Source organism: Haliotis rufescens, unplaced genomic scaffold, assembly GCF_023055435.1.
Source record: "Haliotis rufescens isolate VD_foot unplaced genomic scaffold, xgHalRufe1.0.p SCAF_12, whole genome shotgun sequence".
Lineage (NCBI taxonomy): Eukaryota > Metazoa > Mollusca > Gastropoda > Lepetellida > Haliotidae > Haliotis > Haliotis rufescens.
In genome coordinates, this window is record NW_025963802.1 from 20,295,379 (window position 1) to 20,319,547 (window position 24,169).

Below are 24,169 nucleotides of genomic sequence, written 5' to 3' on the forward strand. Positions count from 1 at the left end.
CACATTACACATTTGTCACATCTGGTTCCACCACTTGGAATTTAGAATTCAACCACACATCACTGCAGCTAAAATAGATCTTAACACTATATCACGCTACGGACTTCTGTCTTCTCCTCCCTTGCAGATGTTGAAGCCAGAGATAGACCGCACTCTAACCCATCTCAAAAAGTCTGGAACAAATTCTTTGGTTTGTCAACAATTATTTTACCAATTGCAAACATTTTTACTGACGGGTCCAAGGATGGTGGCAAAGTTGCAAGTGTCACCATCATTGGATCCAGAACTATCTCCTCGATAATCCCAGATAATAGTTCAGTCTTTACTGCTGAGACCAAAGCTATCTTAACAGCTTTGACCTATATTAAACAACAAAACCAGTCTAAACATTTCATCATCTTTTCAGATTCATTATCTTGCCTTCAACACTTAAAAGTGTAACCTAATATCATCCCATAACCCTAGACATTTATGTACATTTTAGTGATCTTTCTACTGGCCAATGTGACATTGTCTTTGGCTGGTTTCCAAGTCATGTAGGCATAGCAGGTAACTTAAAAGCCTATGCTGCATCTAAAGCAGTTCTTGACAAACCGTTATCTCCACTCATTATCCCGTACAACGATTTCAAACCAACCATCATGAGTTATACTCGGGATCTCATGCAAAAAAGGTTGATCACCCATGTAGGAATCAATAGACTTCATGAATTTAACCCTACAATGGATCAAACCTACTTGGGTTGTCAGTCAAGACATCAGGTCATTTTGCGATGATGTCATATTGGCCACGGTCGGTTTACCCACGAATCTGCCCCAATCTACCATATAGACCAAATGACAGTATTGACTGGTGTATTGAGAGACAATTAATATTGTGATTTGGAAGGAAGGGACCCTCACACAACTCATCATAGAAGCACATAGAATAATTGTTAGTAAAACCATACTCAGTTATTTTGTATGCTACAATAAAAACAGCAGAAAGTGTCTAAATGTGGCATCTGTTTTTGCCACTATAGGCTTCGAAGGATGTCAGTAAATATGTATGATTGTTTCTTTACAGGTGTATGTCATCCATGTTACTTGGTCAGAGGGTGGTCAGCATGTTATCTACAGGAGATACAGTCGTTTCTTTGATCTACAGGTATTGTATTATCCCCTACCACACTGAAATTGATGAAAACACAGCTGAGTTACGAATTTCAGCCTCTTTATTCTTGCAATTTGATGTTTCGGTACAGATGCTAGTAACATTTATCAAGCATCTCAACTCTGTCTTCGTTGATACTACAGTTTTGAAAATGTCATTAAAGGCATGCCACTGACAATAATCACATTGTGAGCAAAATTTCCAAAGATATAAATGGATCTCAAACACTGTAGCAATCTTTGAATATTGTTTATTTATTGAGCGATGAGGGTCTTTGCCCAGCACTGCATTTGCCCTGCATTATGCCCTCAGTGTAATTATTGCTATGCCTGCTATATTTAGCAGCTCTGTACATTGTCACTTTACCAAATATCAACACCTTGTTCTTGTTACAGGAATGGTGCCTTCCATGTAAATCACACATGGTCACAATAAATGTTGAAATAATGTTGATACTGGTGTCGTTGGGCATTCCCCAAGAAGTTAAGAAACACTACATGGTGTCATAAGTAAACTTATCACTGAACTCAAGCTTTTTGTGAGGGATCGTAAATATCTGACTAACTTAGAGATAGAACTGTTTTTGGAACAAAAGCACATGAGTGAGTACTAATCAGTGAAGGCAATAAAAACTAACACCAACACACCAGCAATAGAGATAGCAAAGACACATGTACTAGCACAGGCTCAAACTAACAGCATTGAGTGTGAAAATATATCTTAGGCCATTTTTTTGTTTTCAGTTGGTTTCTGAGAAATAAAAAATGGTATACCTCCAAATTTGCTAGAGTGAATGTCGAGTTGACTGTTGGCGATTATAATTTTACAAAGGTTGAACCTGGGTATTGGGCGGGGGTTTCTGTTCCAAAATTCTCTGCCATCTTGGGCATAAGAATTATCTGCACACATAGTTCTGAATTGTCACCAACTTGACATCAAAATTTTACATTAAATTTGATATTTTTATGCTTATCCTATCTCACACCATGCATTTCCTTCTTCTTCTTGCGGTCCTAGTGTGAAAACATCCTGAAACAAAGTTTCCAGCTTCTAAAACCATTTCGCCCAAACGCCACCTCACATCACCAGAGTCACCACCCAAACAAATGGGTCATGCACTACAATCCCATGCATCGTGATGTAAGTGGTTTGATCACCTGACACCCTTTGACACATCATTCTCTTTCTTGGAGCTGACAGGCTAGTGTAACTGTGATGCGGTAGAGGGTATATACCGAGGGACGAGCCTCAGGGCTAGTTGGGGACCGATCACCTAACCGCATTTCATGAGAGACTGTGCATGATTCAAAGATTTACATGCAAGGTTTAAGATTAATTTGTGTACTTCAGTATGGATTTGTTGACATGGTATTCTCAGTGTTTTGACTCTTATTAGATGAGTAGGTGTTGTACTGTTTTGAGATATCTTTATTCGACATCACAAATGATGGAGATCCGGAACACAGAACAGGAAACATAACTTAATTTAACACATGATTGTATAATGTCTCTACCCTACCCTACCCAAGTCATTGGTAGATCTTGCAAAAGGTATGACAAGGACTAAATAAGACTTTTAAATGAACTGAAATGTCTTCAAGTGTGTTGATGTCACATATTGTGAATGTTCCAATCCTCCATATCTATGGAAGAGAAGGATGACATGAATGTCATATAACACATGCATGTCTGATAATCTTTTTCAGAATTGCAGCCCTACAGTCCAGGGAATATTCCACTCAAATAGCATGAATATGGTCACTTAGCCACGAGGGTGCAATCTTTCTCCGAGTAGAACGTCTGGGTTCAACATCCACTGGGGCAGGACATGGGGATGGTAGCATTTTTGTATTTGGTGTTGTTCTCAACGACGGTGCGGCAGGTTGTTGAGGAGCAACAGTCTGGTGTTGAAAGCAGGGTAATAGGGACGGCATCGTTGTTGGCACGGCTCAGGATGATGGTTCAATCAAGTTTAATTCCTTCTGCGAGGGGGCAACAGGCTGATTACTGTTGGCATTGCTGGGCCTGGATTAGGCCTTCTGCAAGAAAGGTCGGTATTGTGTACCATTGAGACCAGATGGTGATGTTGAGTGAATATGACCTGGCAAATGATCAGCAACTGTGACTGTGGGTGTGGGTGGATATACAGGAGCGTATTTGTGGAGGAATTTCCTGTTGCACAGACTTACTCTGCCTGAGCCGCCCACACGTACAAAATACTGGTCGAATTGACAAACTTTGATCACATATCCAGTTTTGTCCCATTTCAGTAGATGAGGAACTGTTTTTGGATTCGGATGAGATTCCCAACAACAAGGGGCGGTAGCTGTTTGGTGTGCTCAGTAAGCCGTTCAGCCGTCCTCATATGTCGGTTTCTCTTTGGGGTCTACCGAAGACGCACATCGCAGGGGATAACTATGTGTCTCTGTCTGGAGTGTTCCTGTATTGTAGCATTGCACGTTGGAAGGCCTCAGTGTCAAGTTCCCTGTTAGGTCCAGTGTTGTTCATTATCAATCTTTTCACAGTCTTGACACCGACCTCTGCTCGACAATTGCTGTATGGGAAGGCAACAGGTGACAGGCGATGATGCACACCCCATGTTCGAAGGAACTCTCTGGTAGCTGAGGCTTGAATTCAGGGCCACCATCAGAAGATAGCTCATTGCCAAAGATAACAAATGTTAGGCATAGACAATCAATCATGCCAGATGCACCACTGGAGGTTCTTTCAACTGTAGGCCAGAGTATCTGTCGACCACCACTAAGCAGTTGACCTCTTTGTAATGGAAAAAGTCAGCACACACACATTGAAATGGGTAGACTGGGTAGACAGGTGGCATGGGTGGGCCACAAGGTTGGGAGGGGGCCATACGGTTGCAATCGTGATTCAAGCCCAGAAGACAGATGCTTCAGCTCTTGACATCACACCTTGGTGAGCAGAGTGGTGTGCAGTCACGACATCCTGTCGTAGTAATGGGGGAATCATGATTCCATCCTTGTATATGACAACCCCATCCACTGTATGAAGATGCTCACGAGACTGATTGTAATCGCGAAGTGATGCTGGTAATTCATGGCGGAATTCTGGCACCCCTGATTCAATCATCTCCACCAGCTTCACCATATCCTTGTCACTGCTTGTTGCTATCCGAACCTTGTCCCAGGTGATGGACTGGAGGGAGCTGATCGACGACACAGCTGTCAGGCTTCTCACTGCATCTTATTGAGGCTAGGATCATGTGACTGACATTTGAGAAAGTTGGGGTTCAAGCAAGTCGTCATCATGGCAGATGGCTGCGACATCATCTATTAACACCTTTTTCTCAGGGTGGCCAGTTGAATGGCGGAAGACAGCATCAGCAGCGCGGTGTTTTGCACCAGGTACATGAACCATCTGGAATTTATAGCGCAATATCTTTTCCTTTAGGTTTCGGAGTCGAGCATTGGAGACATGTTCAAGGGATCGGTCACCAAACAGTTTGAGGAGTGGTTTGTGGTCGACCGCAACAGTGAGATTGTTACAGCCGAGAACAAAGTACCTGGCTTTGTCCAGTGCCTCAGCAACTGTCAATACCTCTCCTTCCACAGGGGCGTAGCGGGATTCAGCAGCATAGGTGAATCGACTGCCAACCAAAGGCACTGTCTTGGGGCATTTGAAATGTTTTTGGAATAGCCAAAATCTAATTCCACCTTTTGACCAGTCAGTAGCAAGGCATGTCGGCTTCCGTTTGTCAAATATTTGTATACCCTCCTCAATCTTGCTGACAATGACTGCCTTTGATTCCTGAAGCAACATGTCTAAGTGATCATCCCATCGAAAAGGTGTCCCAGGCTTCAATAGCTGACAGTATGGTTGCATCCTCTCTTCCATGCAGAAAGCATAAGATACCTGGTTGATTAGGCAAAACCGTGACCACATGTCTGTAATATTTCTTGGTGTGGGAAAGTCCAAGATGGCTTGGAGGTACTTTTTCGAGGGCCGAACACAGTCATGTGTTATCTCAAAGCGTGCAAATTCAACTGTATCCTGAGCAAAGGCAAACTTCTCAGGGTTCAGTTTCGTGCCGTTTCTACCACAGATGTCAAGCCATCCACAAGCTTGGAAGAACCATTCTGCAATGTCATAAGCCCAGAGGAGTGCATCATCTACGCACTTGGTTTTGTCAGGTACATGAGCAACAATCTCATCGAAACGCTGGGTGTAACCATCTCCTGAGGCAATGTATCCTTGGTGAGATATCTGCGTCTTCCCAAAGGGTGTGATGAATGTCGTCAGATGTTTGTCTTCATCCCGAATGGGTACGCTATGGTAACCATTCCAAGCATCAAATACAGTCTTCTTTTTGCCGTGCTGTACAGATCTGGCATGGTGGAATGGGGACTGTGTGTGGTGTGTTTCTCTGACTGCATGTGCGTTAAGAGCTTGAAAGTCAACAGGCGTCTTGGTTTACCATTCTTCTTGGGACAAACAACTATTCTATGTGACAGGTTCACCTATTGGTACTGGCTCGATCACACTTAGCCGGACGTCTTGATCCAAGCCAGTTTTGACATCATCTTGCCAGAAGAGAGGAACTGGTACAGGTGTGTGGTAAGCATAATCTTCCCCAAGAACTTTTGCAGTGAGATGAGTAAAAGGCCGAGGTTGAGAGGCTTGTCTTATCCATGTGTCAGACAGTTGGTCATACAGGTGGTGGGCAAGGGTGATGGCTCTTTTACCACGATGCCAGCCAAGGTTTGTGACTGCACACAGTGTATCAAAGATTGCACCTTCATATTCCTCTGGTGTTTTACTAGGTTTCTCCAATTTTTGCTTGTTTCTGCTGCGGCACACAGAATCAAAGTGATTGGATCGACTGCACAGCATGCAAGTATGACCATAGGCTGGGCATTCTTTCTTTCTGATTTTTGGGGCTGCAGACTTTCCGTGCCCCTTCTTGCTACAGCAGTGGCATACTTCAGATTTATCACACTTTTTAGTTTTGCTGTGCCATAAGTGCTGCCGACTGCTTCAGCACCTTGAGAGTAAAAAAGTTGTGATTTGAACGCTTACCAGCTTCTTTGGTTTCTACAAACTTGAAGGCCTGCTCAAGAGTCATGTATTTGTTTTTGTCACCAAGGAGGTCTAACTGGATTTCGGGGTCATTCAGGCCACATGTGAGCACATCCCACAAAATAGCCTCAGTGTAGTTTACCTCATAGTGACAGCCTGGGCATTTAATGACAAACTTGCACGTTCCAGCTTGACCCCAAAGCCTAGAACCAAAGGAACGAGCAGTTTCATCACGGTCCTGGGTCTTACTGTGAAGAGTAACACGCGCCACTGTGGTGTTCTCCTCTCTTACAGCAAGGAGTCGAATGGCTTCCAATACTGCTGCTTGGGTCACATGTAATCACTATTTTGTAACTTGAAGAATGTAGGCCCAAATCTATACACAGTATTATTTAGTATGTGTGACTTCAGTTTTACACTAACAGCCATCGACAACCAGCTGTATCGTGGAATAAAATAGTTCCTCATGTAACAAGAGCATATGTATGCTTAACTTGCCCTACAAATAACATCATGATTGGATGAGAAAGGTTTGTTGAGAACTACCTCAGTAAGTCAGTCACAATAATTGCGTATCACAATACATGTACATCAAGTACAAAACATCAATGAGAGAGATTTCTGAAGTTGTTATTGAACCTGCGGTAACATGTGTCAGTCATCATTGACAAATTGGCCGATCATTGAGAAGTGATGATAAAGATGTGTCCACTAGAGACTGAGATAAATTCGTAGATTACTGTAGACTGTCACTGTCAGTCTAGACACGGATCTAGTCAATACTACGAATGTTTGGATGTACATTTCTTCGTTTGTTCACCAGGAGGAGTTGTGGCGATATTCTTTAAGTCAACCACTTGGATGTTTCTCAATGAAACACAGAGTCCAAGAGTAAAGGGTCTAAATGATCAGAAACAACGCCGTGAACTTTTGTCATGGTACGTATCAAACGTGTTGTTGTTCCAATTAGCCATTTTGAATTGACTTTGTGGTCAAGTTTTCTTCATGTCATGCGTTTTGTATTCTTTTTGCTGCTTGGTACTTCTTATACATTATTGTACCTATGCGTCCCTATGGTTATTTAAGTGTTTTATCTCACCTTTCTTTGCGGGGGGCACGGGTGGCCCAGTCGTCTAAGGCGCCGCTATTCACCATGCAAAGTTGCGTCCCTTGGGCACGCCAGAAGCCTATGATTTAGGGTTCGAATCCCGGTTCGCCCAGATTATGTTTCTAGGTTTGTCAGCACTATACTCGTGCTTGTGGGTTTCACCGAAGTGGTAAACGTCTGAGACCTGCATCACTTGGGTCTTTCCTCACACATTAAGCTGACACGCCGTGATATTACTGGAATATTGTTTAAAAGCGGCGGTAAACTCAACTCACTCGCTCACTCACCTTTCTTTGCGTAATCTTATACCTTTACCTCCAGGTTCTGGGATTTAGAATATTACATACACACATAATCATAGTGAGAACACATTGTGACTACACCTGCTTCATTGCAGATTTATGTCCCTTTGTAATCAGTGCCATGGTAACAAATCTGGCTGGAACCCCCACCCTTTGTGCCTGGAGTGTACAAATGTCACCCTCTCTCCCACAGCCTTCTCCTAGTACCTGAGGGTGACTCAAAAGCTCCGTTCACAACAAGCTCATGAGCAGCTACAAAGGGTGCCTTTCGCATTAGGACATTGCAAACATCCAAAAGATTCCCACACCTGTCATCAGCGCCAGCACCAGTGGTCTTGAGCAGCTACACAGCATCACTGGCACTCAAAGCACCTAAACAGCTCATCCAGGCTCCCTATGTGGATCCTTCCAGGTTGCAGGTGATGTAGTTCATGTTCCAGCAGACATGAATAAATGAAAAACTATTGGTCCAAGCCTGCAAAATCCGAGCTGAAGGATCCGATCTCAGCATTGGACGAAGAATTTATGATATAGTCAGTGTTCAAGGTTCCTCGGCTGAGGAAGGATGATTTCCCCATCCATGCTTTGGTGTTGGCGGACATAGTACACACTGGAGGGATGACCTTGCAGAGAAAAGTTGTCCGTAACACGATCTCCTTGTGGTTTTGTGCTCTCATTCTACGGGCTTGGATCCCCCAAAGGCCAACAACTCTCACGAGATCAGAGCGGTCGCTGGACAAACAATTGGCTTTCATACAACAGAGGTCCAACGTTTTCCTCAAGCCCTTAGCAGCGCCTGGCCTCATGGAGAGGGTTCTGTGAAAGTTCCTGCCAATTCTTTCTGTGTAATCAACTTTGGCTGAACGATTCCACGGAGAGGGCAATAGAACACTCGAATAATTTCTGAATAATCTTATTTGCCCCCCCTGTCAAAAAAAGTTAACGACCTTGGATAGGTGGTGTTCTACCAAGGATGTCAATGGTGATTTTGACAGTTTGAAGCAGTTGGTTTTGCTGGAGGATTTAAGCATTGTGTGTCAACAGACATGTGGACATGTCTTAATGAGCAGAAAGTGGATCATTTACACCAGGCTGCAACTTTGAGGGATTCTGGTGCTCTTCAAACTCTGCTTTTGGGTGGTACTTTGCCACTTTCTCAAGAGTCATCAGCGAAGTCAGAGGTTCTGTTAAGGGGCTTATGCGATTTTACTTCTGCGCCTATCTATTTTTTTAATTTTAAGACAGATCTGGATTGGTCAAGGTGAGAGTTATAGAAACTCTCCCTGTTAAAAGTGTTGACTTGCTTATTGTGAATGATTTTGCAGTGGGAAAATGTTGGGTTGTTGGTCTTGAGCCAAGCACTTCGGAAAGTACTGAAAATCTTGAAAAAGAAATTCAAGGTATTTTTCCTTTGTGTGTTGTAACTCGTGCTATGGCTGAGCAAATTTCTTCTAAAGATCATTCCAGTTATGATTTAAATGGCTGAATGAAGGTTTTTTTATCAAGGCTGACCTCTTGTTTCTTCCCTACGATAAGGTAAGACGCAAAACGTATAAATACGCTTTAACTGTAGTGGATGTGGCTAGTCGATACAAAGAGGCTGAGCCATTAACCTCGAAAGATTCAACAGAAGTAGCTAATGCACTGAGCGGCATACATAAACGTGGACCACTTAAATGGCCTAAGCTATTTCAAGTAGATCCTGGTCGTGAATTTATGGGATCAGTAACTAAACTGTTAACAAAGCACGATGTCAAAATCAGGTGAAAAAGAGGCCCACCGTAGTCAAGCTATCGTCGAAAGATTTAACAGGACATTAGCGGAACGTTTGTTTGGCTATCAATATGGGATTAAAATGAAATCCAAGCGATTGAGATCAACTGAATGGGTGACACGATTATCAGCTGTTGTATCAGCGCTGAATAATGAAGTAACGAGATTAATCAGGAAGAAACCATCCGATGCGATTAAAATGAAATCTGTGACTTCCGAATCTTCAGCAACGAGGTTAGGCAAAGAACAAAAACTTCCGGATAGAGTAAGCGTAAGATATTTATACGAGCCCGGTGAACTCGAAGGAGGCCTACGTCGCGCAACCGATCCGATTTGGTCCCTTAAGACATATAACATTAGTCGATTGGTTATGAAAGAAGGAGAGCCTATTCTTTATTATCTTAACGGTGGACCGGGCAGGGCATTTGTACGAGAAGAGTTGCTCATAGTTCCAGACGATACAGTATTACCACCATAACCATAAGCATAGGTAGTTACACCATCCTTATCAATCCATCTCTTTGTATCTAAGGGGGATAATGATGTCTTGTTCATTCTTAATCCATATATCCTATGATTGTAACTTCTTAAAGAGTTCATCTCGTGTTTGAACGTTCTACCATTGAATAATGCTTCTTTATACTGTTAGTGTTTGATATGCTTTTTCACCACATACTTCTTAACACCCTTAGCTTTTCTTATCTCTCCATCATCAGACTTCTTTATAGAATACATCTTAGGTCTAATCCGACATACTCCGCTATAGGGGTCCCAGCACATTCATCCTTCATCTTACCTAACACCTTTTTATTTACTACGCTGTACAATGGATTATCTTTAGGGTAATCGCTCGTGTCTTACATATCTATTTTTTCTGCCATATCTTTATACACATCCTCGGTTTGTATTTCCATCAACAAAGAATCTGTGTCGGTATATAACACCTCGCATCTATTGCCGTATTGCTTCTTAAGTTCATTGTAATAAAAGTCATACATTAAGTGTTTTGACAAGTCAAAAATACTCATACCAACGTACACCGGTCTGTTGAATTTTATACATGTATTACTCTTCTGCATATGCAACGCGGCTAAGTCGTTATCGAAAATCTGGCTTCTGTTAAAAGCCGGACTGGCTATAAGTTTCCTGAGTCTTTCTTCCTCGTTAGATCTGACTAATTTAACATCAACACGCTTCCTTAGATTCTCCATAGTTTTACCAAATACTGAGTTATTCATGAGCTTTTATAGGTTCTTTTCAAAATCGCTGGTAGCTATCTTTCTTAAATCTGTGTTCAGCCTTATATAGGTCTCCATCCAAGGGCTTTGATCGAACTTTAGAACTCTGTGTATTTTCTTTAGTTTCATACCTAACGATAGATATAAGGAGATTTGTGTAGTGAACTATATATTTTGTCTTATCCATCAAATTTGGTACGAGTTTTTCTACGTTAGCTAACCTAGTATTACCCATCAAGGAGTGTTGATATTCCAACATCCAATCTTTATTAAACATTAATCTTTCGGGAGCTAGCGGATAACTGTTATGGTCTTTATGTAACGAATTTGGATATTCCAAGTAAACTTCTAGTATGTACCCTTTATTCACATTGATATTATGGATATCATTCACTTCGACCCACTCAAAACCACCCGTGGGTAAAGGTTGACTCATAGCCCATCCATACAAATTGTTGGCGTCGAGATATAATATGTGTGTGTCGGGTTTACTCGGATCATATCCTTCCACTAATTTATTATTAGCCTTAGAATACCTTTTCGCTACCATCGATATACCACCTCTTAATCCTTTCTCAATAAACAAGTGCATATTGTAATCGGTGAGTAGTTTTAGTTCTACACCGGTCTTCTTCAACAATGCATCCCACGATAGTCCGGGATTGGAATAGTACCATGCTGGGTCCAAGCCGTATTGTTTTAAACATGTCTTTCTAAATATCTCGAATATATCGGCGAGTAACAGTACATCGGTTTTTAAGTACAGATCGTGATAATCGCCTAAATTCTCACAACCTAATTTATCCCACACTGTCAGAGCGTGTTCATAATCGGCATCTGTTATTTTAGATTCTGTTAAGTTACTATAGAATGATTCCAGAGGTGGTAATTTAGTTTCGTTGAATCTTGACCAATCATCCATATATTCGTAAGGATATACACCTTTTCTCAACAACAAATGACGGCACCAATCGGTATATTGATTTGTTATTGCAAAGTCATCGGGATCGTTCGCATTAGCTAAATTGTCCAGGGAAGATAACAGAAACTGTACGGAGTCTATGAATCTAAGCCCATTACTTTGTTTCATTCTGGCTTTCCCATCCTTATCCGTATAATGTATAGTTTTAGTCAACGAGAATGATATGTATTTTTCCATATTATTAGGAATGCACGTTAAGCCGCCGTCGGTCTTTGACATAGCTTTCATAATGAGATGAGAATCGTATCCTCTAAGGTTATGAAACACAACGGGGATGGGTATTGTTTGAGAATTCATTTTTAGTTTCAAGTTACACTCGTTATGCGCGGCTCCCAGATTTTTACCAGTGACGTGGCAATGATCTCTTACAGAATCCCCATTCAGGGGTTTATTACAAACATGACAACTCGTTGACTTCTTATAGGCCCTCTGATCATCCCTCGTCATACACATGGGTTTCTTTCGCGATAAATTTTCCTTGATTATTCTCTCTGTAAATCTTTGGCGGGTTTGTTTTCCCATCATACCTTACAACTATATATCCAAACCCACAAGGTATATGTTCTTGAGTTTTGTACGTAAAACTACATTCAGTATTGTGTTCGGTATTTTCTATAGGTTTGATAAGTGCTTCGAAGTCAGCGTAAATTATATACGGTACTGGCATTTGATTACAATAATGTTCAAATTTTAATATATTGTTTTAGTCTGTTTTCAGTCGTACAAATGGGTATCTCATACCTCTAGTCGTACGTTAAAAGGAAGCCAGAAGCTGGAATGTAAACAATAAACTTGTTTCCGTCCGGTTGCGCACGCACCTCCCTATGACATGCCACAAATCTCGAATATCTTGATTATTGCGTTCAGTATTTTCTATAGGTTTGATAAGTGCTTCGAAGTCAGCGTAAATTACGTACGGTACTGGCATTTGATTACAATAATGTTCAAATTTTAATATATTTTCCCCCTCTTTAGGCATATCAATCCTGATAGCATTCTGTCCAACACCTCTGCAGTCTTCTTTATGCGCTTCTAATAGATCTTGTCTGCTGTACCCATGTAGGCATCTTTCACAAAAATATTTCTTTTCCATATGTTTCGTTTGATCGTATAATAGCCTGTTTAAACTCTTTATCCATGTATAATGATATTTTCCATCTTTTTCGATCAGAAATGAATTGGTTCTTGGAATAATTTCTGGAGCGCAGCTTGTTCTGTGTACAACAATTCGTTTAGAATGTCCGAAAACATTTATAGCTAAATTATTTTGCTTTTCCACCTTATCAATTTGTGATATTGGTGTAGGTTCGTTTATTCCATCAAAGTTGAGTCCATCGTTTTGAAGATAGCTAGAAGGTCTATTTGCAATTTTAGAATCTGCGGGGAACAATGCAGATCTTATCATCATTCTTAAACAGTCATCGCCTTTATTTTTTACATTAATTATGGCTTTTTTCTTATTATAATACGGGGGTAAATCTATATAAGATCCACCTTTGAAGGGCATATAATTTGCTATATCTAAATATAATCTATCGATTTTATCCACACCCTAACCCGAACCTTTATTAGTCCAGCGTTCTAAAGTTTCCTGTATCCTCTGAATTGATGCATCTAATGATGTGTTTATAGTATCGGATTCAGTTATAACTTCTTGATTGCTCCAGAAATATGGTTCGGTATATTCAGTGCTATCGTCTGTGCTACTTTTACTCAATGACATTTTAATCGTCGGCTGGTATCTTATACTATGTAAATCATCTAATTCCTCGTTAATTTTGCTCGATATGATGGGCTTAAAATCATTAACATCCATGTTGGAATTAATATCCATCTTCCAACCTCTTAGATATTTACGCCGGCTGATGTGGGTACAAATTTTAATTCTTGTTGTTTTTTATCAACATTGTCAATTGATTTATTATCATCGGATTGATTATTATCTAGTAAAGCGATCAATTCAGCTTTTCTCATTCGAGAATAACCTCTCAGCCCACTGTTTTTTGCTTGAGCTTTGAGTTCTCTAACAGTCTGGGGTTTGTTGTATTCCAAACCGAGTAAATCTATCAATTCAGCTTTTCTCATTCGAGAATATCCATGTAGACCACGTTGTTTTGCTAAAGCCTTCAACTCTCTCACAAAAACCATTGTGGTTTAATGGTATATGCAAAATGAGTCAAATGTCTAATTGGTTGTTTTTGATATATCTAAATATGTATTCTCCCTAACCTATTCCTCTCATTGATGTAATCTCTCTTCCTAGCGTAAATAATCTGGTTCCTGACCCTACCAGCACCGTGTTTCTTACATAAACAATAACGACCTTTGACCCCTACCCCACATACAGAACATGTATAGTTAATGTTTCCCTGCCTGATGTAATATGAGTGGATGCCACAGTAAATACCAACAGAACGTCGGTTGCATTGAGTCGGCTTCCCCATGAGTGTAAATCTGCACAGATTCATGGTTATACATCTATCATATCATTTGTCTAAATGCAAATCACATCTCCACTGGTAAGTCAGGGTGACATGGCTATTTATAGATTAGCAGTCAGAGTGACTCCCTCGCCCACCCTAACTAGGTCATGGTTTATGCGTAGTTATTGTGTAACCTAAAATAGCCACACCAGTCAACCCAAACATTATGAATGCTACCTCTCGTTTTTTTTGTTCCTCTGACTTATTGTTGGTCTCGGCATTGGGTCAAGTTTTTTTCATAAACAAGGAAGTATTCGTGCATGGCAGATTCAACATCCTTAAACATTTGAATTGAATGTCCCTGCTTACGCAGTTCTCCATTAATAAAATCTAATCTTAATATCCTATTCCTGGTCCATTATGACTGGGCTGCTTCGAGTTGTTCTAATGCTTTATTATGTTGTTTCTGCTCCGAAGCTCTCATACTAGAAAATAAAAAATTACTCCCCGAAAAAGCTAGAGCATTAACAACAGCTCCACCGTCCATCATCGCAATTGATGCCATGTTTATATGAATATAATATATTCAAACGTTTAATTACTTCATTATATCTTCTGGGATAAGCCCTTGTTTTGATGAGCATATCTTTTGTTGCCATTGCTATTCCAATATCAAGAATCATCATGCCGATATCATAACCATTAAAATCTAGCTTGGGTGGTGTGGCTTTAGTAATCATTTTAGCTATACGGGCATAGCCAATGGCCAAGCCGCTGACCACCGCTGAATGATAAGTTGCGTTTACCAACATTTTACCATCTGTAACTGGAGTAGTCATGCTTCTTATAGTATTATATCGGGGCTAACCTCTAATTGAACTTGTTGTGTAATCGGGGGTGACGTTTTCTCTTCTCCGGTCTTATAAAACAACCATACAGCTGCTATAGCAACAACTTTTACTACTGCCCAAGTTTTAATTGGACGACTATGTTAAATATTTGAATTATGCATTATTTTCGCTTTCCTCGCCAGCCCGCCCTTCCTACTGGCTGCGATTTTTTGGGGGTTCTTCTTCGTCACTCTGGCTTGTGGTATTTCCTCATTCACAATCTGTTGTGATTGTGCAAATGGAGTTATTTCCTCGTTCACTTGTTGTGATTGTGTCTCCACAATCTGTGGTGGTGTCACTTGAGTCTCCATTATTATTAAGTGGGGATGTATGTTTAAAATGACAATACCTAGCCGTTATTAAAGCGGTGGTCACCGGAGCTAAGAACATTCCATATCTATGATAAAACTCACAGCTCACTGAGCTTATAGCAGTGTTCAATGAATGGGTCTTTCTCGAGAGATTCGCATAAATACATGCGATGTTCTGCCGGGATAGGAAGAAACGTACTAGCTACGACTGTGTATAGTTGTAATATAGCCGAACCTATTGCTTTAGTCATGGTAGCTCCCAGTCTAGACTCGTAACGCGCGTACAGTTTTTTAATTTCTTCATCGGTCATGTTATCAATTTTTTCGATGGTATAATTTTCCCCCAAATATTTGGAACATTTTCCACCGGCTGCCAAAGCCGAGAGTCTTTGATCTGGTTCTTTGAGCATTTGTTCAATGAGTTCGTTGCATTCCATTATGTAATACCTAAGGAGATATGTAAGTCTAACATAATAAAATATGGCATATCCAATACAGCCCGTAATAATAAACTGTTGCGAAAGAATGAGGATTTCAAGCCACATTATTACAAAATAACCGCTAAAGTTCAATTTATCGTATTTTTGCTATTTTTGCTATATTTGCTATATTTTTGCTATAATTTTGCTATTTTTGCTATATATTTTTGCTTAGTTGCTATTTTAGCTATAATTTTGCTAAGCAATTGCACAAGCAGCTGGTTGATCGGTTTTTAATACGAGTTTACAGTGCTTCGTTGCTGCTAAAAGTTTTCTGACTTTATCTCGTTCGGACTTGGTATAAATAACATCATTTTCACGTAAACATTCCTCGAATGAATCTCGGTCTTTGCAATGAAACAGGGCTACCCATTTGGTCTGCTCTCTCAGATCTTTCAGGACAGAGTTGTATTTTTGAGTAAGTACCAAAACACTATGCTGAGTATGTCAACCGGAGAATGCTAAATATGAAAGCATATCCTTCTTTTTGGTGAGTTCTTTACTCGCACTGCAATCGTCTATTATGAAAAGGGTTGATTCTCCTTTGTATTTTTCGTGACATACTCGTAAACAGTCTTGTAAACGATCGCCCGGATCAACTCTGTGTACCCCGTTGTCATTCATTACCCAATCTCTCGATAGGTATGTTTTATTAACGCTTATAGTCGGGCACAGAATAATAATATGATCGAAAAGGTCCCTATAATGACTTTCTAAAATATCTAGAATAAAAGCTGTTTTTCCACAACCCATTTGCCCGCAGATGATAGCACAGTGCGGTTCTTTAGGTAAAAGATTATCAATAGATTGCTTGCATAAATCGTCCATTCTGTATATTAAGTTGCAAATCCATAATCACGTACAAATATTTGTTTAATTTACCAGCTGATTCCTGGAGCTTCGTTATCTGTATAGTGACACCCTCGCTAGCATTTTCTATTCTCCTCCCACTGCCGTGTAGTTGGTCATCGTTCGTGGTAAGCATGTCGAGCCATAGCGCGTACTTCGTGGTGAGGTATTCACCCATCGATACACCCCTGAGAGACAGATCTTTCACGACCGCGTTAACTTCTGGGCTTCGTTTTATAGAAGGGAGTTTTTTAATCTCATCCCATTGTTGATACACTAGCATTCCTTGACTATAAAGTTGATTAAGAACGCCCTCGATAGTCAATTTTTGTAATCTTGGGATTGTAGAACTTCTCGGTATTTCTTTTAAATGCATCGGAGGGATCCTCGAACAACATTAAAATACCCTTCAACGATCTCGTTGGGACGTTTAGATTGATATTCCACGTCGTATCTTTTTTGTTTCTTGTGATCTTTCGATCACGAGATTGTACAAAATAGCTAAACTTCCGGTATACTGATTACGAATTTGTCTGGCTAATTCAGGATCTGTTAATCATATCATACTCCAGCGAGATATTGTCAATGGAATAGCTAGCATCATTATCAGCTCTGATTACACTGCTGTAGTCATTAAAAGTGAGTTCGTATACTAACCTATCGCCTAGGGATGCTTGATAAAAGGGCATGTGGGAATCTAGTAATTCAAAGTCGAGCGGAATATAGAATCGGTTACCTAATGCGCTGGCAACAGCGAGATCTTTTACAACAGTATTATCACCATCCTCAGCACCCACACGCAATTTCAATGTGTTCCGATTACAAATACCTTGGTACTGTAAGTTTTCCTGCTCTTTATCCGTTCTCCAGAGATCCATGTAACAATAGTATACATTGCTATCGTCAATACTCAAAACCTCATTACCGCTAATTCTAATCGCGATTTTCTTAACGATAGCACGACCTATGTTCTGAACAGGCTCCCTGTCAACGTCAGGAAGAAGTCAAACTAATCGTAAATGCCAGTCGGACAGTTCCCGGAACTAACACATCGTGTGCGCTGAGATTAGGAAAGTGAACCAGAAGCGTTTGATTCTGATCGATGGTACTCGGATTATTAGTTATAGTTACAGACTGACGAATTGCTTTGACCCCTAATGGATCTCGAAGTCTACGTTGTGGGTTTAACTGTTATATTGAAATTATGTAACCTTATGTTTAATATAAGAATGGATGATTTTAATCTGGATAACATAACTGATACTAGTACAATCGAAGAGGGTACTGATGAAACCAGCTTTACGATTCTTAACGATGAACTTTTACAATCAACCGGTAATGATTATTACTATGCCTTAAAAGAAAGTCCAATTGGTCGTGACTATTCAAGGTTTACGATAGATAGTAAAGGAATATTGCGACTGAGTGGCGCTCCAGATATTGATCTTATGAATTCTCGTACTCGTAAGCCCCTAGCCTTGCCTACGATAGCCGCTAAACATGGCATCAACTTTGTTCGTAATGAATTAGGTTTTGTAGACTACTCACGATGAGAAAAACTTTCCGCGAAGACTACTAAGGTTCTTCGGACTGTGCGTGATGAACTCGGTAACATAGATAATTTGGAAGAAAGCTCGAAGGTGGCCTCGGACGGACTCGAAGAAATCTTTGATACCTACTCTGATAATTCCACGGTCAGTGTACCATCCTCAGAGTTCAGTATTAGGGAATTACGAGGTCTTCACAAGGCAATGCAAACAATGTGGGGAGAACTCATCAATAATATAGCCAAGCTATCCGAACTCAACAAGCATATAGCTTATGAGAAAACAAAACTCAAGTCCTCAACGATGACACTACACTGGCCGATAAAATTAAAACATTGTTCAGAGAACAGGGGATAACCATTGCCAGTATTAACCGCATTGGGATTTATTATATCGACTTTGACTCTCGCGTTAACCGGTGGCAGTAGACCACCCACACCTCCGACATCCCCTAGTGATAGGGGTGGTATAAAAGAGTGGATAAAAAAGCATTTAAAAGCATTAGGTTGAGCACTGGGAAAGCTTGCTGGGAAGCGTCTGCACTTCCCGAAATAAAAAGGGAGTATTGTTTCCTGGCTCTTGAATTTATTAGCTTAGACCACCACTTGGCTTAGTCAAAACTTGTGGGCACTAATCGTAGCAATTGCAGGGCTGTTGTACGATCTGCTAAAGACTATTTAACCAAATCATGAGTGAACCAGCCACGACTCCACCTACTATAAGCGCTGTTTTTTCATCGATATGTTCTTGATTTTTAGCTGCAATGTGGGGTGGCACTTGTGGTTGTGTGTCAGTAGATGTGTTAGTAGATATCTGTGGCTTGACTATTCCCTTTTTGCCTGTGTTTGTTTGCGTTATTAATTCAGTTGTTATATCTGAATTTATACCTGGTTTTTGTTGATCGGTAGCAATAACAATTTTACTATTTTAACCTATCACTTGACCGATCTTAAGTTCCATATTACTGGGAGACATGTATAGTCCCGGCGCATAAACGTAGGCTACTTTGGATTGAGCGTACTGTAATACACCTTGATAACGCTTTATAAAAGATGGTATGTCAACTGGTGAATTAATAGCATCCTCCACGTTTGCAACAAACGTTTTTTGCGCATCGAGTGCCGTCCCAGAACCAATAATGGATGTTCGTGTTTGCGATTGTGCACCGAGAATTGCCCATATATAAGTTCTTATTGATTCATTAACTCTTACAACTCCTGGGTTAGTAAAATTATTTTCTGTTTTATCATTAAGAAATTCATTCCAAGCTTTTGCGGTATCGTTCAGTTGCACAAATTTTGTAACAATATGAGCCAAACCACCCTTAAAACTCATAAGATCTCCTCTCCAATCGTTACTCGAAAGTTCCGAGCCATGATTAAGATTATGTAATCTTCCAAAAGATTGTTTTTCTGTTACAACTTAAATGGATTGAATGGTTGATTAGTTTTTTTAACTAAATCATCGCATTCTTTTTTGTCCGCTGTACGGAACACCTAGACCATGGTTAATTCCTTTAATACGCCAATCTTTACTCGTAGCAATATTAAATTCTTGACAAATACATTCATACGCGAACCTATTTTATGGATTATTTGATGCATTCCATGCTCGATCCTGCGGTAATGGGGCACTAATTTCTTTAAGTATACGTCTAATCTGATAGAGCACGTGAAATGATAAAACAGACTTATTAAGTGCAAATCCTGGGGCATGAAGAGATACACCACATCCTGTTGTGGCACACCATTTAGCAAAGTTTAACTGATTCTGCCAAAATTGCGTTGGATTATGGAACCAATCGTGCACCATTTTATCGCTAGTTGCCGTGAACCTGTATTTTTCAAAGATATCAGGGAATTCAACAACAAAAATAGCACCAGAGGCACTTACTAAAATCGACTGATTAGTAATATAAGTTGATTTCATATTTAAGTTATGATATAGTGTCATTGTATATTTAATATTATGTTACACTCCCGGGAATAACAAATGGTCAGTCTATTGAACTGCTTCATACTATCGATAACTCGGATGGACAACTTGAAGTCGCTCTATGCGATGTAACGTATTACCCGCGGTGGACCAATATAAATGCTGTGAGAGAAAATAATGAGATATTTATATTAGGTGAAAATGATGGAGTTATCATGATATAACATTTATACTTAGTTTTCCTATAATAATTAGATCCACATCAAGTTCTTTTACGACTTATCATGGTGTAATATTTATACATCATTTCATATAATTATAGTTTAGCAAGTAATACTTATCATCAGGTAAAATGCATATATAAAATTTCAGTAGTTTCAGTTATAGCTTTTTAGATAGATGCTAGCCTAAGGTAATGGGAGCGCAACTCCTAGACATACTATTCAATAAGACAAGAGTTATGACTACATAGTTTACTTACTTACTTATATTGGAGATTATACGTGCGCTTTCCAACTGCAGCGTATTTCGCACACGGGCCCGGCCAAGCCATTTAATGTGTTTCCGAAAAGGGGAAAAAGTTGTTTGGCAATCTAGTAGGGGTGTTTTAGGGGTTGCTTATATAGAATTTTGGAATTTTGAGATTTGGAAAAAATGCCAAGAGGGTTTGGGGGGCGAACTAAGGGACCTGAGTATGGAAGTTTGTTAGTTTGATTATGTGGTTTGGTTTTGGTAGTTTATTGGGGTTTTAAATGCGATTTATTAGTCCTGTTTTGATAAAGTATACGCCTAAGGCTTTGAATTTTTCTATTTTTATTTTGTGGGTTTAGGATTGCTTCTAGAGTAAGAGCCTTATTTAGATTTAGGGTGGTTTGTAGTGTCGTTCGGTGTGTTAGGTAGTGGGTGCATGCAGTGTATGAGTTCGGTTCTGGGGTTTCTTGTTGTTTGCAATGTGGGCAGGTTCCTGTTGCGTGTTTTCTTATTATTTTGAGGTGGTTATTTAGGTTGGTATGTCCTGTTAAGAGTTTGGTAATTACTCTGTTGATTTTTTTGGACGGATGTAGAATTTTTGGTTTGGTTAGGGTTTTTTTAAGAACCTTTTTGATTTGGCTATTTGAGTTTTGATATAGGTTATGCCATTTTTTGGTGATTTTTTGTTTGTTGACACTTTTAATTTCTGATTTGGAGATGGGTACGTTTAAGCTTATTTCTGGGATTTTAAGGGATAGTTTAGCTGCTTTATCAGCGTTTTCATTGCCGTATATTCCTACGTGGGCGGGGATCCAAATGAATACTATTTGTTTGCCTGCCTTAGTTAAATTGTTTGAGCTTTTTAGTATTTGATTTATTAGTTCAGGGCGGTTTTTGGTGTTTTTATTTTGGAGGGCTTGTAGTCCACTGAGCGAGTCGGTTAGTATTAGGATTTTGTGTTGTTTTTTAGATTGTTGATTATGAAGGGCTGAGGCCATGCCCATTAGTTCGGCCGTGAATATTGATTGATTGTTTGGGAGTCGGTAGGATTGTGCGGCTTTAGTTGGTTGTGTGATGTGGACTCCGAAACCTGTGTGTTTGGAGATCGGATCTGAGGATCCGTCTGTGTAAATGTGACACCAATTTGGCCAATTTTCATGTATGTATGTTAGTGTGGTGGTATTTGCTATGTTTGGGTCGGTTTGTTTATTTATTGTGCTAGCTAGTGTTATGTCTATTTTGGGTGTTTTAAGTTTTGGGGTGAAGTTATTTGATTTTTTACAGTTTTGTTTAAGATTGTTTATTTGGTGTTCATTTAAGTAATTGGTTATTCTTTGGGATATTGGAGTAAGTAGAGGGTGTTTTCGAGCTAGGGCTTGGTTTTGGGGGCTGATATTTTTGTTTATTAGGTTTTGGATTAGGGGGTTGGATTGAGACGCGGCCCAGAAATTTAGGGTTAATTGTTCCCTACGTAGATTTAGTGTCATTTCTCCTGTTAAGGCCTGGAGTGAAGTGTAGGAGGTGCCATGTTGAGTACATAGTTTAATAGATTTGAAGCTTTTAGATATAATGCTAGCCTAAGGTATCAAGATCCCATCTCCCAGACAAAAGATATGTCTACATAGTCTTATAGATTACCTTGAACTATTTTATGTAAGTAAATCTGTCATCCCCAATATTAGAATAACATTCAGCAATTACTTCAATTTAGACTCATTAAGGATTAGCCCCCATACAAGCTCGTCTATAGTGCATTAAGGATTAGCCCCCATACAAGCTCGTCTAGAGTGCATTAAGGATTAGCCCCAACACAAGCTCGTCTATAGTGACACCCTAATCTCTTTCAAAGCATCCAGTAAATATGTCAACAAGATTAGTGCCAGTCCAACAGGATTAACAGGATTAAGTATTCCCCTCTGTCTAGCCATTCATTTAGCATAGGGCACAACCCATCGTGTATCAACCAATTACATTCCATTTTATTGTTCTAATTTTTGTTAAATACATACAGAAACATGTTAGGGCCGAATCGGGATCGGGATCCAAATTCTCAGCGCGGACCGACTTCTCCGACGTCAGCTCAGCTCCCACGCGCACGGCCTATACCCACCCCCCCCTCTCCTGACTCCCTACCCCAGCCAGTAAGTCCACACTTTTTATGATAGGTTTTTCACCTTCCCCACTGTTATTTTTCATTTATAATACATATTATTATTTAGCATATCAGCTTAACTGATTTTATATTATATCAAGTCTCTGCACTAGTTACTTCCCTTAGATTAGGTTTCTCTCAGCTCTACATTACTACTGCTAAACTTCTTTTCCCTTCACACCCCTTTACTATATTTCTTTCTTCTTTAACCCCCCTAAACTTACATTTTTTTGGGCCAGCCGATTACTTATGTATTACCCACTATTATTTATTATTGCTAAACCCGTCTGGCCCCGACTGCGAAATAGCCAACGGCTGAAGCGGTCGTAAAATCTATAATACTACTACTTAGGGCCGAAAGGGGTTTGACTCTGATACCAAGCAGACCTCTCTCCCACAGCCCAGAGGGTTGTACCGACTCTCTGTGGCACACTCAGCTATATTCTAAGATATTGTAAATTGCTCATTGTTAATTGTTCTTGTAAATAAAATTGTGATTAGTCTCCTGTGACTCCGTCTCTTTGCTGACTAATTCCCCCAAGAAATCCAGCACGCCATTTGGACGGTTTTGTTCACCCATAACAGTCCATGATAATTTGGCGGAGAATCATCGATTTCGGAACCACGGAGTCCAGGAACTAACTACGACCAGCTACAAGAACCCATTGGAGGACATGTCCAACCGTGATCATCTGATGGAATAACAAGCAAGCTGCATCCACCACTGACCTCAACACTGGATTAAAGACAACCAACAAAGGAAGAAAAAGTCTTCAAATATTGTAAGTACAGCATTACATCGTTGATTACTTGTCTTTCTTTAATAAGCACGGTACATACTAATAGGTGTCATGGCAAATATGGAGTCTGGTATGGAAAGTAACTTTGAAAGTTGTAATTAAGAGCGAACGACAATTCCTCTCCAACCGTCGATCTATTCCGAGATATGGTCGAGATATTCAGAAGGATAGGATTGACTGCAAAATTAAATAAAACCACAATGTATATAGCAGTCAATTAATGCAAAAAATGATTCTAACAACACAAATTTGAGTAAATAATCTATCAAAAACATTACATTTTACAAAAAATACAATTCCAAATGTTAGATATCATAATAACAGAGATGTTCACTAAGTTTTTTACACAAATAAAGTTTACATACCTTTTTCTACGCTCCGCATTTCAACAACAGACACGAGCGTGCCTCTCACTCAGCCACATAACAAAATAATAGTTATTGTTCTTGGCACGCTCTTCTCATGCGCTCATACAAGTCTATAAATAGGAACTTTAAACATAAACCTTACACACCGACCCCCTAATTGTGCAGTCAAACGAAAACAATTATTACACATCTTGAAAAATACAAACAAAATATAATGAATTTCAAAAGTCTCATGTTGCTATGAACACAAGTGTCCATTTTACATTAACAGTTTATGTTTACATTAGAAATGGTCGAAAGACTTTTAACAGTCTCCTATTCTGTTTCGAGTCTATTT

General features: G+C 39.9%; 1 protein-coding gene across 5 annotated transcripts in view; it reads left to right on the top strand.

Moving 5' to 3' along the window:
• LOC124149999 (SH3 and PX domain-containing protein 2A-like) overlaps positions 1-24,169 on the top strand; it is a 321,507-nt gene that overhangs the window by 4,139 nt on the left and 293,199 nt on the right. For all 5 annotated transcript variants that reach the window (XM_046521873.2, XM_046521871.2, XM_046521872.2 and 2 more), the window contains exon 3: positions 1,066-1,146. In XM_046521873.2, the coding sequence (XP_046377829.1) occupies positions 1,066-1,146 (81 nt within the window). The remainder of the gene's footprint in view (positions 1-1,065; positions 1,147-24,169) is intronic.